The sequence below is a fragment of the Calypte anna genome, chromosome 13 (assembly GCF_003957555.1).
Source record: "Calypte anna isolate BGI_N300 chromosome 13, bCalAnn1_v1.p, whole genome shotgun sequence".
In the NCBI taxonomy this organism is placed as follows: Eukaryota; Metazoa; Chordata; class Aves; order Apodiformes; family Trochilidae; genus Calypte; species Calypte anna.
Window position 1 is genome coordinate 15,148,761 of NC_044259.1, and position 14,807 is coordinate 15,163,567.

Sequence of the window (14,807 nt, forward strand, 5' to 3'; positions counted from 1 at the left end):
GAGGAAAGATTAAAGTATCAGAAAGTGGTTCAAATTTCAGATACAGATTTTCCTTATTCACAAGGAGAAAGCTCTAGTCTCTACTAAGTAAAGTCATAAATATATTTAAGCAGTGTTAAAATATATGCATTAAAATAAAGAATAAACTTCTTTTGTGAAATGAAGTCTGCAGTTTAAAGTATTTAAGATTGTTATCAACGGTGGTAACTGTCAACTCTAAGGATAGCATGAAACATTATTATACATACAACAAAGAACAGCAGAGTCACAGCTAATGAAACCATCAGGCAAATGACTTCACATTGCTCTGCCTTTTAAAGCTCTTCAAAAACAGGGGAGGGAGTTAAATTCTCATCTGAATTACTCTGTGTACTGTAGTTCCAAGTGACTCTTTTCACAGACACATCACTTTTCACCGACAAGGCTCGGTTTCATCCTGACCAAACTCTTCTGATCTTGCAGAAAAAATGAAAATATATTCATTCAGAACAAAGATCTTTAATGGCTCTCGATACACAGTTATTTTGTTTAGTTTAAACTAAATCCAAGATATAAGGAAAATTGCTCTTATGACACAGCTAACTGCTGATTTTAAAAATACTATCTTTGATATCAAAGTCAGCCACTTCTGATGGTATCTGTTGTTTTTTTGTTGTTTTTTTGGTTTTGTTTTGTGTTTTTTTTGCCAAAATACGGTGCTAGCATCTTGGATATGTCCAGTGCAAGACTTTATAGTAGCAAAATTATTTGGTTTAAAAGTTTAAGTAAATTTCATCAGAAACTGAATAGTACTTACTATATGTATATTAAACAGTGAACTCGTATAGCATCATTAAGGAATAATAGCAAGCTAATACATTTCATTTATGTATAAATAAGACGTTAGAAACTCGATAGTCAAAAGAAATTATTAAAAAAACCAAACTTGACATGGAGATCTTCAGAACAGTGTTAACACACAGCAGTGATCCTAGCTTATGAATAGGTGAATTATGATATATCATATAAAAGAAGCAAGTTACCTTACACATCATGTTTTCCTACTATGGAGGGAAAAGGCCAGTTTTCCCATCGGTGCTAATGAAGTTTAGGCATTAACATGCTATTTCAGTGTTTGTCATGGTAAGAAAAGTGTTGAAAAAAGCACAATGTATTCTGCAGATTATACATAAGAAAAGCAGATGTGAAAATTCCATTTCTAGTTCACTTTGTATCTCTTTTTTTTTTTTTTCTTTCCCTTACTGCCTGCTACCAGTCAGGTAGAAAAAGAAACCAGAAGGAGGAGATGCCCTGCAGTGCACTTCTGGTCTCCTCCTTACAGCTGGAGTGCCCAGCAGCCCATTACAGACTCTCTGAACATTTCTCTACTTTATGCTTATCATTTGACAATTGACAAGTTAATTGGGTTTTTTTAGTGGGATTATATTCCACCTGATACAATTAATAAACACGGTAATGACCAGAAATTGCTTAGATTATTTCATTATTTCATCACCAGACTTGAATACAGAATTGCTTCTACTAGCAGAACAGCAATACATCTGCATTATCTCCTAACACACGGCACAGCACCGCTGAGTAGATGCACAAGTGAGAACAGAACAGGAGCCAACAGGGTGAACAGGAGGTAAGAAGTGGAGTTTCTCCAAGGTACAGTGGTGACATGCAACACGTTCCTTGCCAGCGAGGTGTGACACTCCTGCAGTTACTACATTCAGCTGCAGAGGACTGCTTGCCCAGCTGAGTTCAGAAAGAACTTAAAGCAGTCTTTTGTCGAGAAATCATCTGATTAAAAACAGCCACTACAACACAGATCCTGAGGGTGAATTAACTCACGTTAGCATTTTGCATGTGTCAGAAGTTACATCGTTCTGATTGCTAAATTTCAGACTTGCCAGTTTGTTGAGGAACAGAACGGGTAACTGGAATTCATAGCTTCAGCGTGAAGAAACTAATATTTTAGTAGCAGTTTAGCTGCCATTAGTTCAGCTATCGACTAAGGAGCCATCCAGTACAGTTGAGGTTCATTGTCTGAGTTGCCAGTGCATACACAGTTCCCCCAAAACAATTCAACACACCTATTTGTAAAGTACAGCATAAAGTCCAGCGCAATATGTGTTAGGCATCACTGGAACACCTGAAGGCTTGCTGCTTTTTTCCTGATAAAAAAGGTATGAAACATGACATCTGTTTCTTAAGTTGTCATCACTGAAAGCAAGAGTTCTCATCTAAATGACAGCAGGCCAGAATAGCATTCATGTTAACAAAAATTATCAGCATCATTACTCATTCAGCACAAGCTCAATTTACTCAAATTCTTCTGCTTCCCCAAATCTGCAAACTAAATAATTCTCCAACCCCCCAGATATTTGAAGCTACAAAGTTATCAAAATGTCATATTATATGTGAAGCAATCTAAAATTTCTTCCAGACAAAAAAAAAAAAAAAAAGCAAAAGCAAAAAGCACTTTAATTCCAGTAAAATAAATTTAGAAGAAACAATATGCAACATTGAGGGCTGATTTTTTTAAACTCTAGATTAAAGCATTTGCACACACACACACACAAACACACACTCTCTCTCTCTCTCTCTCTCTCTCTCACCCCCAAAAAACTAAACACACCCAGTTGAAAAATGGAACATTTCTTTTGGAAGGAGGGAAGGTTTTAGTTTGAGTCAAGAAAGGTATTTATAGTTAACTAACAAGTTTTTTTTTTTCAGCTTGCATGATGCATAGATGAATTACTTTCTATCTGGGGTGTAGCAGTGCAGTAAACTGCATCCTGTTTGCATCAGCCATACAGTTTGCTTTTATAAAACATGAAAATGGTGTCCTTTGGTAGATATATAAGCTTCCATAACTTAAATATAGTATAAGTGTCAAACAACAAAATAAGTATTTCCAGGAATATCTGGCAAAACTACGCCTGAAAACTTGGCAACAGTGTCTATTTAAAAAGTTTAACTTGTAAACATTATAGATTAATACTTTAAAAGCTATTAAATTGTTGCCACCTAAGGACATATTTTAAAGGCAAAACCCAGTGTAAATAGCTATTTACAGATTTAAGACTGTACTGTTTAATATTAACCAAGTGTGTAACTAGAATGAACAGCACTTCCTATAAAATATTTCAGATTTCAAATAATTCCTTGTGGTTTGGTATATATACTATTACACATTTCAAAAATCACACAGCAGAATCCTGCTATCACCTCAAGGCAAATCAGCTCAGATTTATAAGGCGTTGGGAAGCTCTAACGCCCTATACAAATGCTCAGCTTTTTTTAATTTAAAAAAAAAAAATAAACTTCTGAGCATTAGTTGAAATTTCCTTACAAGTCCAGAAACAAAAACCACCTGAAATCAGCACTTTAAAAAAATGGTTGAGTTTTTTTTTGTTTGGTATTCTTTAGTATCTATTTGAGGTCTGTGGAACCTCCTGCAGAAGCAGAAAATGTAGCTTGCTGCTTTCCTCATCAAGCTTTCTTATCTTGTAAGAACTCATCTGGCAAAGTTCCTTTTTGTGGGAGAGGCCACCTAATGAACAAACAGCCAGCTAATTCTGTCCTCCTCATTTTAGTTATTCAATGCATAGCCACATAACTTGATTTGCCAGAAACTGAATGTAAAACTAAGGACATGGATGTTACTAAATTATTGACACCAAGGCATATGCATCATGACTTCCTTTTAAATTATGAGTGAAAAGCAACAAAACCCCCTTTAAATCAGTGCCTTCTCAACATTGCTTTAAAAGTGACTGAATTGCACCCGTAGGCAATGGCACCATTTGAATAAAGTCTAAAAATTCAGACTTAGGCAAACACTACAACAAAATGCAAGAAACATGCCAAAATTCAGAGTAAAGCAGATTTGTAAGGAGTTACTAATTCCCTCCTTTCATTCATTAGGCTGTTTCATTTTGCTACTGGTTTCACCAACACCATGTACTCCTCTGTTATGCACCATAGGATAGGGAAAAGCTGCACTGCCACAAGTATAACTTAGATTTGCAAGCCGTGAGAGAGCTTTAATGCTACCTGGAGGTCTGCCTGGGCTGACTTTGTATCCTGCTGCTTTAGTTGTACCCAAGGGTCTGCCTGGACTTGTCTTAAATCCAGCTGCTTTGGTGGTCCCCAGGGGTCGACCTGTGCTGGTTCGGTACCCTGCTGATTTGGTGGTCCCTGACGGCCTTCCACGTTTCCCGGAGCGGTTGAGGTTTTTCTTTTTCTTTAGTTCATCTTTTGTCTCTATACTCCTGCCACTCGTGGTCTGCAAGTGTGACTCATTCAGCGCATCTTGTCTCTGGCATGCAATGGGTTTGTGGCTGACTGCGTGGCTGTATTTACTTTGCTGTGTGGCATACAAGTCAAACTGGTCGGCAGCTCTCACGTTGTCTTCGTTAAGGCAAGAACTCTTGCCGGTCCCACAGAAAGCTGGATTGGTGCTGGCTACAGGGTGCATCATTTTCTACTAAAGAGAAGAGAGAAAACCAGGCATCAGTATTTAGCAATACTGCAGCTTTGTGAGAAGCTTTCAAAAGCTGCCTCTCTATCTTAAAATTGGTCCAAACTACTCTGTCTGTATTCAATAAATTACTTTTTTTAGTAAAAAGTTTTATGGATCTTTCACTTTAAGTTTTGCATGGAAACTTTTACATATAGTTAAAAACGACAATTTAAACTACTTATTACTCAGATGGGTATAATGAAGGATGAAGTATGTTAATGAATTAAACAAGAACATTTCAGCAACCAAGATATACAATACCCCCTCACCTACTTCAATTTCAAAATCCTTCTAACTGAATCTCATCTGAATTCTTGCCATTCTAGTTGTAATATTAACCCATCATTTGGGAGCCAAGGAAAACATGGTATCACTCCCTTAATACAGGCTCCTAAAGATACTTTTTGTTATTCACCTGCAGCAAATTAATAAAACACTACTAAGTTTTGTCATTTTTTGTCATAATTAAGGCATTCGGCAAAGATAACGGTGCCAAAGTGGAAGAGCAGAGGTATGAAATGGATCCATTACAAAGTGCAAGATGCTGGACTGCAGAAATGCCACTGCTACAGATTGCTGCTAATGCCAGCTCCAAGGCAAGAACTATGGGAAAAATGACTTTTTTTAGTATTGTTTCTAAAAACCAACAGCACAGACACTGCCTCAAATTTGATAGTGGCAATACAATAAGAAGCCAGAAAGGTATACGTGGAGCAACAGGATGATATTTCACCCATTTCACTATATTGGTTCTACAACTTAATCAAGCTGGAAATACTGAGTTTAAGATAGTAATACTTGGCCACGCTGAAGACAAGATTAAGGCAATCAGTATCTGGCACATCAGAGTATTTCTGTGCCCTGCAGTCATGCTTAGGACACCAAATATTTCTTCCTGCGGTAATTTCTCTCACAGATAAGGTCTGGAAGATTTATTGCTTTTTCCCTGCAGTAGTTCTAGAATATCAGCTACAGCAACTCAATTTAAATTCCACCATTGATTACTGAATTTATTTGGCAGTTATGAATGTCTCCTCCCAGCCAGAGAGAATGCATACAGCAGAGACAGTTTATTTACCCAGGAGTAAATCCCCGTGCCCTTTTCTTCTGATTACAACAGATCCATTCCCTGCTGTAACACCCAATTTACCTTGGCTTGCCAAATGCTCCTTACAGTGTATACATTGCTCTTGTGCAAATATATGAATATGGTTTTATGTCAAATAGTGAAATTATGATAGTAATATAGCTTAAATATTAGATGGCTCTAGCAGAGATTACCTGAGTGCTACGATTCTAGGAATGGGGCACAGTAGAACAAATGTGAACACACTGGGTTTGAAGGTGTTGACTAGCAAACATAACAACTAAATAATTACCAAGCCTGCCCTTAGCAAAGAACAAAGAAGTATGCTATTGGTCAAGAGACCAAACAGATGGGTTTTTTTTTCCTGTGCAGAAAAAAAAAGGAAGCTTTTCAACAATTAGCACTCAAAAAAATGTTACCTTCCTTCAACCCCACTAGAGTAGGCACCACAGTATCACAAAAAAATACCTGAAATTTTTCTTGATAAGTAATTGCAAACATAAGTGTTCTGAAAATGTACTTCTGCTGCTGAGAGAGTAAGCCCGGCAGCTCTGCAATGCTATTCATCTGTTTGTTGATACACTGGAGGACACTTGGGGCAGTTCGCAGCATTCTTGTCTCAGGACTCACTTTAAACACAGAATATTGGCTTCAACCCCAAAAAGCTGCTCTGAGCTCAGCTGCCACAAAGAAGGATCAGTTCAGCTGCCCTGTATCCGAGGAAAACACCAGACCAGGGAGAAAGCACTGAATAAAGTGAGGAGCCCTGGTATTTCTCAGGAGACTGACCACCACTCAGACTCATTCCTGTCTGAGTGACATTCTTATTCTCTGCCTTTTCTCCTCATTACAGTCAAAAGGATTTATCCTAGACAGCATCCACCTTTCCTGGGGAGAACCACTGCAGGTACTCTTAGACAGTGAGTATCTCCAGCTGTACCTCCAGGCCAATGCTGGAGCTTCATCACCATATGCATGTGTTTTATGTCTACTGCAATATCCTTGAGAGCTCTTCACAAACACTAACTTTAGGTACAAAACATGGCTGGTGCTCATTTACCTTCCAGCTGGCAACAGCCAGTACCACTGCAGTTGATGAAAGAATAAAGATGTACAAATCAGTAAATGTTTATAATTTCTTACAAGAGGAAGCTTAAAAAAAACCCCACAATCTTGGTGGAAGGCTGCCAACAGGATTGTTTTTTTTAATGCTTCTTCCTTTTACCCTCTCTGCACCATTTTTCATCAAATCATGAAAATTTCAAGTCATAGCCAAAGTTCGTATTTTGTGGTTTTTTTCATTCAGAACTTTTTGGGATGAGTTTTAAAAAGGAAATCTGTAATTGAGCTTAATTACCCTAAAATGGACTTCTCCAGTATAATTTTACTTCGTTCACATTACAGCAGGGAATAGAAGAATGTAGTGAGTCTGTCTGTAGAGTGGAAGCAGGTTTCTTGGCAGGGAGATACACAGTAAAAATGAGAATTGGTCTAAAATGCAAAGCTACACCAATTTAAAAAAAACAGAAACAAAAAAACACACTCCAGCTACATTATACAGCCAAACACACACAACTTTGTGTGCAAGCATTCTTAAATACAACTGGCCAGAAAAGTTTCTAGTGAAATAGAACATACTTGTTTTAAACCTGTAAATAGACATATAAAATGTATTTGCAATCATTTACCTAGATCAGTTTTTAACTGAAAAGTTTTTTACTGGAAAGTGACTGTAGAAGATTTTTTCTGCTTGGTTATTTATTTCTATACAAATTCTGGGGAAAGGAGGAGACAACTGAACCTTTTTGGGAAAAAGGAAGGATCAGAACTTCCCATAGAATGAAGCACAGAGGCTCCACTGCTGCTAGAAAGAAAGAAACAGGACCATTCACCCAGGATTTGAAAAGCTTTGCTGCAGGGGATTTCTGGACATGATAACTTAAAGCCCAGCTGCACTGCCACCCTCCTGAGTACCTACAAGCAAAGGGAGTGTGAAGTTTTTATTTTTTGCCCAGACAGCCAGGCTACTAACTGGTCAATACATGATGGATCAGGCTGCCACTATGACTTTTGTATATTTCACAGTCAAGCGTGGTATCCCTTTACTGGACTTGAAACAGAAACCATATTACAGGCAAGACAGATGCAGCACTAAGAACCCCTAGTGCCAATGACATTACAGGTTTTAGACAGACAGAGTGCATTCTTGTGTTCCAAAATACATGTTAACACACTGCACAGTTCTACCTTACCACTGCTAAGGAATAATCAATTCCACCACAAGAAGCAGGGCAACTGCTCTGGTCTCACCCACCCCACTAGCCCGGGTTTTCTCTAACTAGCTCGGGTAACACCAGAACAGACCTGACTCACCAAGTGCTTTGGCATTCTGGTAAAACACACTTGAATTGGAGCAAAACTGAGCAGAACTGGAAGCACATCTATACCACAGATTTTCAAATGCCAAATACCAGGAAAGCTGAACCCTCTATTGCCAACAGGGATAATTCTGCTTTTAAAGAGGGTTAGTACATAAACCCCACTCATTTTTTTCAACTTTTCCACAGCCAAGCTTGCAATCATTTCAGCTGTAATGCTGGAGCTGTAGGAGACTGCAGCAATACACTTTCCTCATCACTCAGCCTCACTTACTGCCAGCCCAAAGTGTAAGACACAGTGCTCAGAAACACCAGCAGCCACCAGTATTATTTCTGCACTAGTACTCTGAACTACCAATTAAAACCACTGGAGCAGAGCACAGGACCAGCTCTGTTCGAGGTCTGCATAAAGAATGCTCTGTGCCACGTACAAACAGGGGCTGCAGGCCCTGGGGAATACCAAAGGGCTCCTTTTCTCTGCAGGGGGGAGTTCAAGCAGCAGTGATATTTTCCCTTTCAGGGTTGCAACAGAGATAGGATATTGGTTCTGCTCTCCTCTCTTAGAATAAGGGGTGTGTGAAATGCATTCCTCAGTTTAAAGAAGGAATTTTATCAATCCAAAGGTTCTGCAAATGTCCCTTCTACTGTCAGCTCCTCTTGTTAGCTCTTGCTAAAATAAGCCCTTCACCCAATTCCTTTGACCTGCTTGTCTTCACAATGCTGCACCTCACCTTGATTATTCCCAGAAATGTAAATGTTTTCAAAATACTAAGTATGAAATCCTATCAGTGGCACAACATGTCCCATAACACCTGAACCTACATTTGAAGTCTGATCTACTTCTGAAGCTAGATAACCAGCTTCTCCAAAATGTGCTTACAAAGCACTTTCTGATTGTGATTGCATAATACAATTTTTCTCATTGTTTGACACTGGATAAAATATATTGAAAGCAGACAAAATGCAGAAAACCATTTCTTTACAGCAGTGACTCACTGCAGCTACTCAATGATGACATGGGGCTGCAAACTGAAGAGATAATTTTTAAAACTGTTTTTTCTCTCATTTATTCTTAGTGCAAAAAGACAAAGAAATTAGGAGATTCCCAAGCAATACAAGAACTCACAAGTCCCCTGTGACCCAGGGTAATTTTCTTGCATGACAAAAGTTAAGGGAAGTTAAGGGAAAGAGTTATTAAGGGAAGAGTTATTTGGAGCAGATACACCCACCCCCTTCAAATTCCCCTTCCCCAGCCGTGCCAGGCAGAGAGAGAGGCTTCCCTCATAAAAGGGCTGTGACTCCTACTCCTTAGCAAAAACCTGCAACCTGGGTGCATCTTTGTGCCTCCCAAAATCCAGGTCTTTTGACTCGGAAATCCTAAACAGTGTTCTCCAAAGCCTAAGCACCAGCTTTGTATTAAAGATGGAAACTGGTGTTGCTCTCACAGATTAGATACTCTCAGGCACTAGCAAAGTGTCAAGTACACTCTGAACTTGTAGGGATCATTATTTGATTGCAAAATCAGGCAAACACATAATTATTAGGCTTTCTAACCTTAAAAAACAATTAAATCATATCTAAGGGCAGACTTTCACTGAATGCCAACATCTGCAAGAATGTCAGGTGACTTCTTCCCACCTGAAAATTAAGATCATACAACCACATGATGGTGAGAAACAGAACACTTGAAAGAGTTAAGACAGCTTCATAAAAATTAAGAAAGATTATGTTAATGAACCAATTACCCATGCACCCCAGTTACACTGACACAACTGACAGTTCAGTTTCATAATCAATAGAAACCACTCTGAATCCACATTTTTTCATCTTATCCTTTCCTTTTCTCCCACAGTTCCTATTCATGCCAAATCTATTGTGCAACAGCAGGACAAACCAACAGGAGGGGTCTGACCCAGGTGAAAACTAATACACCAAGAAAGAAAAAGCAGCAGCTGGGCCACTGAAGCAAGAGAAGAACAGAAACAAACCTTGCCATTAGAAGCACAGAGACAGCCTGAGGTCCCAGGTCAGCCTAAGCCATATTACCTACTGGCTGCCACTGCTCCACTGACAGTCTCAGTGGTCTGTGGTCCCAGTTAAAACTACCCAGACCTCAAAAAGATTACTTCAACAACTTCATGGACTTCTAAGACCTGAATGAAAAGTATGACTAGTCCCAAACACTGTACAGGAAATGGAGACTGGGGGAAAAAAACCCCAAACCACAGCTGGGGATGGGGCAGCACAGAACAAGGCAGCCATCAGGCCAGATAGACTGGCTTAAAAGAAATAGTAAGGTTGTGAAACTGTACCCTGATTATTCTGTGGTTCTGTAATTACCAAACTTCAAAGCAACCCAAATACACATATGAATGACACAGCAGGTAGAGGTAGATCTTTATAAAGAAAGGACTATTAGTGCTTGTGAAATTGTCCGTTCACCTCAAAGAGCAGACCTCACCATAGCCTAGAACAAGGGCTTTGAGGAGCTGGAGATGTCTATTCATCTCTGTGGGTGTCCTCACCCACCCGCTCTTCTCCCCAGGGAACAGACCTTGTAGTCTAGAACAATAGTTCAGAGAGGTAAGAGGTGAGAGCATTCATCTCAGTGGGTGTTCTCACCTACCCTCTCCTCTTCCCCTATCCTCCTCCCATAAAATGATTCTGAAGCTGAAGAGATGGATCAAACATCATCTTCCTGATGAGCATTTTTACAGTGTTTCCCTGCGACAGGAGAAGTGGAAAGGCTCTGGATGCCTGTCAGCAGGCCCAAACACATCCACTGCAGTGAACTTATGCTAGACTGCAGAAAGACAAAGTCCACTTGTTGAGCGTGTTCAACAAAGGTCAATAGACAAACAGGCAGGACTTTTTTTCTTCGTTAAGGCTGCATCTGTAACCTGAAGGATACAGATCAAGTCCTAAGAGAAACTGTGGCAACTAAAGACAGATATAAACCATGACTTAAGAAATGTAGCAATGGAGTGGTTCCCTCTATCCTCTTGCAAGAAGAGCCACGTGGATCAAAATAGCTGTTACTTTTATTAGAGTGGTATCCAGAGAGAAACACATGCAAATTGAAGGTGTAACTACTTACTAATTAACAGCTCCAGAAGGGCTATGCAGAAATAAGGATGAAAACTAACTGCAGCTATCCACACTGACACCCACGTCAGGGCAAGAGGCACAGAAGGAACACACCAGAGGCCATCCAGCCCCCCTGCACACAGATGGAAGAAGGCATCCACCACTTAGGCATGTCCAGGAAATACATTCACGGGCTCTACGCACGCATGAGGACTCTACGCACTAATGGAAATATGTTTAAAAGAAAAAAGCACAGCGAATACACGACCCTCACGCAGGAGGCCCGTGGGTACTGAAAGCACTCAGTAATGCCTGAGCACGGCGGAGAGGCCAGGCTGGGGACCAGCACCTGAAGAGGCCACGGGCCAGCTGAGGGGACAAAGGGGCTTGTGGGTCCCTCCTGCCCCGGCCCGCCGCCTCCGCAACATCGGGCACCACGCTTCGGGCTACGGATGCGGGATGGGGAGGGTGGGGGGGGGCTCGCCTTGCGTGTCACCTGTCTCGCGTGGGTGTCACGACACAGGGCCTGGCCCAAACCGCTCCTCGGCCCAGGGTGCGGCCTCCTCCTCCCCCCAGCCCAGGGTACGGCCCACGGATCCCCCCTGCCCGGGCGGGGGGACAGCGGGACGGGGCGGCGATGGCGCAGCTCTTCCCCCGCGGCCCCGCAGGACCAGGCTCCCGCACCTCGGACCGGCGCGCAGGCGGGCCCCCCCCCCCTTCCTCCATGAGGAGACCAGGGGGTCCCCTTCAGCGGCGGGGCTGGACTCCGACGGCGGAGGAGGGGAGCGAGCTCTGCTCCGTTCCCCTCCCCCGCTGGCCGCGTCTCCATCTTGCCCGCCCGCCGCCTCCCACCGCGAGAAGGGGCCAGGGGACGCAGGCCTGGCCCGCACCTACCTGAGGGGATCGGGGCGGCCTGCAGGGCGGCGGGCGAACGGGCTGAAGGGAGGGAGGGAGGGAGGGAGGGAAGGAAGGAGGGAGGGAGGGAGCAAGCGGCCGCCTCCCCCACACCCCGCCGGGCAGCTGCAGGGAGCGGCGCTGCGGCGGGCGCGGGAGGGAGGGAGGAAGGGAGGGAGGGAGGAAAGGAGGGCGGGGCGCGCTCCCGAGCAGGGCCGCGCCGCGGGAGCGAGCGTGCGCGGGGAGGGGCCGGCGGGGGGCTCCTCCCGCCTCGGAGGCGCTCAGGGTCCGGCAGCTGCCGCCATTTTGTCCTGCGGGCGGGAAGGCGGCGGGCGGGAGGTCTGAGGTGCGAGGCTGTCAGGGGAAGGTCGGGGTGAGGCCGGGCTGGCTGCCGAAGCCTTGCGGCACTCACACGGGGTGAAACAGCCGCCAGGAAGGCTGCGAGGAGGCTGGCGGCATGCGGCTGCCTTAACCACAAGCGAGCATCATCGGCCTGAGCCTCTAGCAGGGCAGGGGAGCAGAGGAGGTTGTGCTGAACAGCAGGGCCAGCATTCCTGTTCTTCTCCACCTCATAAATAGCATTATTCGCATTCATCTTTGCTCTAGAGGACAGATAACTGATTTACTGTATCGTAGAATAAATCCTAGAACACATCCTCAACGTGTGAAATAACTAAAGGGCTAAGCATGTTCATGGAAACTCAGGATTCCCAGTGTTGCCTTCAATTTATTTTGAATGGGAGAACACTGTTTCCTTAAATGACCAATACCTGAAAAAGTCTGAAAGATGTTCCCCATTACTGAGATGATGTCTTAGAAAATAAAAGCAAGAAGGACCAGGAAAAAAAAAACCCACAAAACCCTGCAGCTTTTACAAATGGCTAATTCTTTTTTTTTTCCTAAATATTTTCCTCTCCTGCTGTTGTTTGGGGAGCTGACTGCTGTACTCCAACCCTGTGATATTCCATTCCTACAACACTTGGAGCTCTTCAGGCCGAAAATTGCTGTGAAACATCCTGCCAAGACGATGGTTCATTTTTTTGCCAGTGCTTCCTAATGCATGCAGGAATCCTCACTTGCAGTATAAGAAAGCAGCAGGGAAAAGCAGCATTTATTTAGCTTAATTTAGCAAATGATTCAGTTTGTTTACAAACTTCAGCTTTCTGCTGTTTTTAACTCTTGTTGGAAAAGCTGCCGCCAATCAATAGCAGTATAGTTCAATACCTCAGTATTATGATGTTATTTTCCTTTGAGTCTGGAAGGTGGGGGGAGTCAGGCTGAGCTCAGGCTCCTGATTTGTCTAGAAGGAATCATGATCTTGACAGAATGCAAAAGCAGTCAGGTAACAGAGAGGAATGAACTTGTAATACGAAGCAGTGACAAGTCCCATCCTAAGCATCTGAGAGACCTGAATTGTGCTGAATCTCCCCAACATACCTGGACCTGCCTCCCTGAGGGCACTGCGTCTGTGACTGGTCTGTACTGGGATCCAGGGAAACCCCCACCAGAGGAGCTGATGCAGGTACCCACAGTGCTCACATGTTAATCTAGTAGCAAGAGGGTTGGGTCTGGTTTCCCCATCTGCACACTATGCTAATAAAACCAGGAAAAACAGAAGATGAATTGGTCTGTGACTGTCTTGTGAAAATTCCCCAGGGTCTGAAGCACGGCCCCGACTCAGGCTGTGAATCTGCTTCCCCTTTTATTTCTCTAAAGGACTGCTCTCACTACCCGTAGCAAATTAGTACAATTACTTGTAAGTAAAGTAAAAGCTGCAATGAAATGCTGTCTGTCCCTACATCTGGACTGCAAAGTGCCATTCTCTTCTTCCTTTACTGGAGATCTCACCAGTGTACCCAAATTTTCAAAGAGACAAAGTCTAAAAGCACAAGTTCCTTTTCCTGCCAAAGCTGGAGCTGAGCATGCCAGGATTCAGCACTTTAATTGCCACAGCCTCCTGTCTATTTAACTGGAGCTGATAATTTCTCCAAATTCACTTACTTGCTAACGTGCACAGGCAGAGGAAATGTAGGTTTTAGTTAAGATTCAGGATTTTTGTTGTCTTAATGTTTTCCTAGCTGGGCAGTTAGTTTCCTAACAGTTGCCCAGTGGTATTTATTGTTCTGAGAAACATGCTTGGGATGATAAACTACATATTTAGAATGGTCAAAGTATAAAATAACTTAAGATTATATGCTCACTCCAGGGTAGGTTATTAATAATGTCTTAGCTCACTCGAAGTGCTTAGTTCTGAGATACTAATTAATTTACTTCTGCTTACGCTGGTCAGCTTGACAATTTTGTATCACTCAGTTTGACAAAAGAAAAATATTTAAATCTCCTTCAGATGATAAGTCTCAGAGAAGCAATGTTTGGGTGGCAATCACTCAGCCTAATGGTCATTTATTTAAAAACAATTGTTTCCACTGCAGCTAAAATTATGAAAACAAATCTTCCTGCCTAGATTTGTATAAACATTTTACCAAATGTACATTTTGGGACAAATTTGAGTCCAGCTGCGTGCCTTTAATCTTTACATTTTTAGGTTACTTTCCTCCTCCACTCCTCCCCATACAGGCACAGTTAGCTGGAAGCCAGAATTTCTTCTGCAAACGCCCAGGCTCTGAGAACACAAACTTGTTTAAGCCGAGACCATATTTGGAAGAGATCTGGGTCAAGAAAAATAATCAAAGGAAAGTGCATTCCTGGAGAGTCACGTGAAGAGGCCAGAAGGAGCACACAGGGCCCAGCGCCAACGCTGGGATACAGCCAAGGGGCTGCAAGACCCTCACCAGTACCTCACTGTGAGGGCTGTGGCAAGGGCTGGTTTTACACCACCCTTCCCTCT

At 42.6% G+C, this 14,807-nt stretch overlaps 1 protein-coding gene across 7 annotated transcripts; it reads right to left on the reverse strand.

Moving 5' to 3' along the window:
• Positions 1-431: 431 nt before the first annotated feature.
• C13H5orf24 (chromosome 13 C5orf24 homolog) lies at positions 432-12,185 on the reverse strand. Of its 7 annotated transcripts, none has more exons than XM_030459065.1 (4): positions 11,960-12,185; positions 4,045-4,477; positions 2,079-2,159; positions 432-450 (listed from the first exon to the last, which is right to left on the reverse strand). In XM_030459065.1, the coding sequence occupies exons 2-3, from the start codon at positions 4,469-4,471 to the stop codon at positions 2,119-2,121; spliced, it is 468 nt and encodes a 155-aa protein (XP_030314925.1). In that variant the 5' UTR covers positions 4,472-4,477; positions 11,960-12,185; the 3' UTR covers positions 432-450; positions 2,079-2,118. The 7 variants fall into 7 exon arrangements, with proteins under 7 accessions (XP_030314925.1, XP_030314924.1, XP_030314927.1 ...); XM_030459064.1 differs by having other exon boundaries at positions 437-455; XM_030459067.1 differs by lacking the exons at positions 432-450; positions 2,079-2,159 and adding an exon at positions 1,407-1,816.
• Between the last annotated feature and the right edge of the window lie 2,622 nt (positions 12,186-14,807).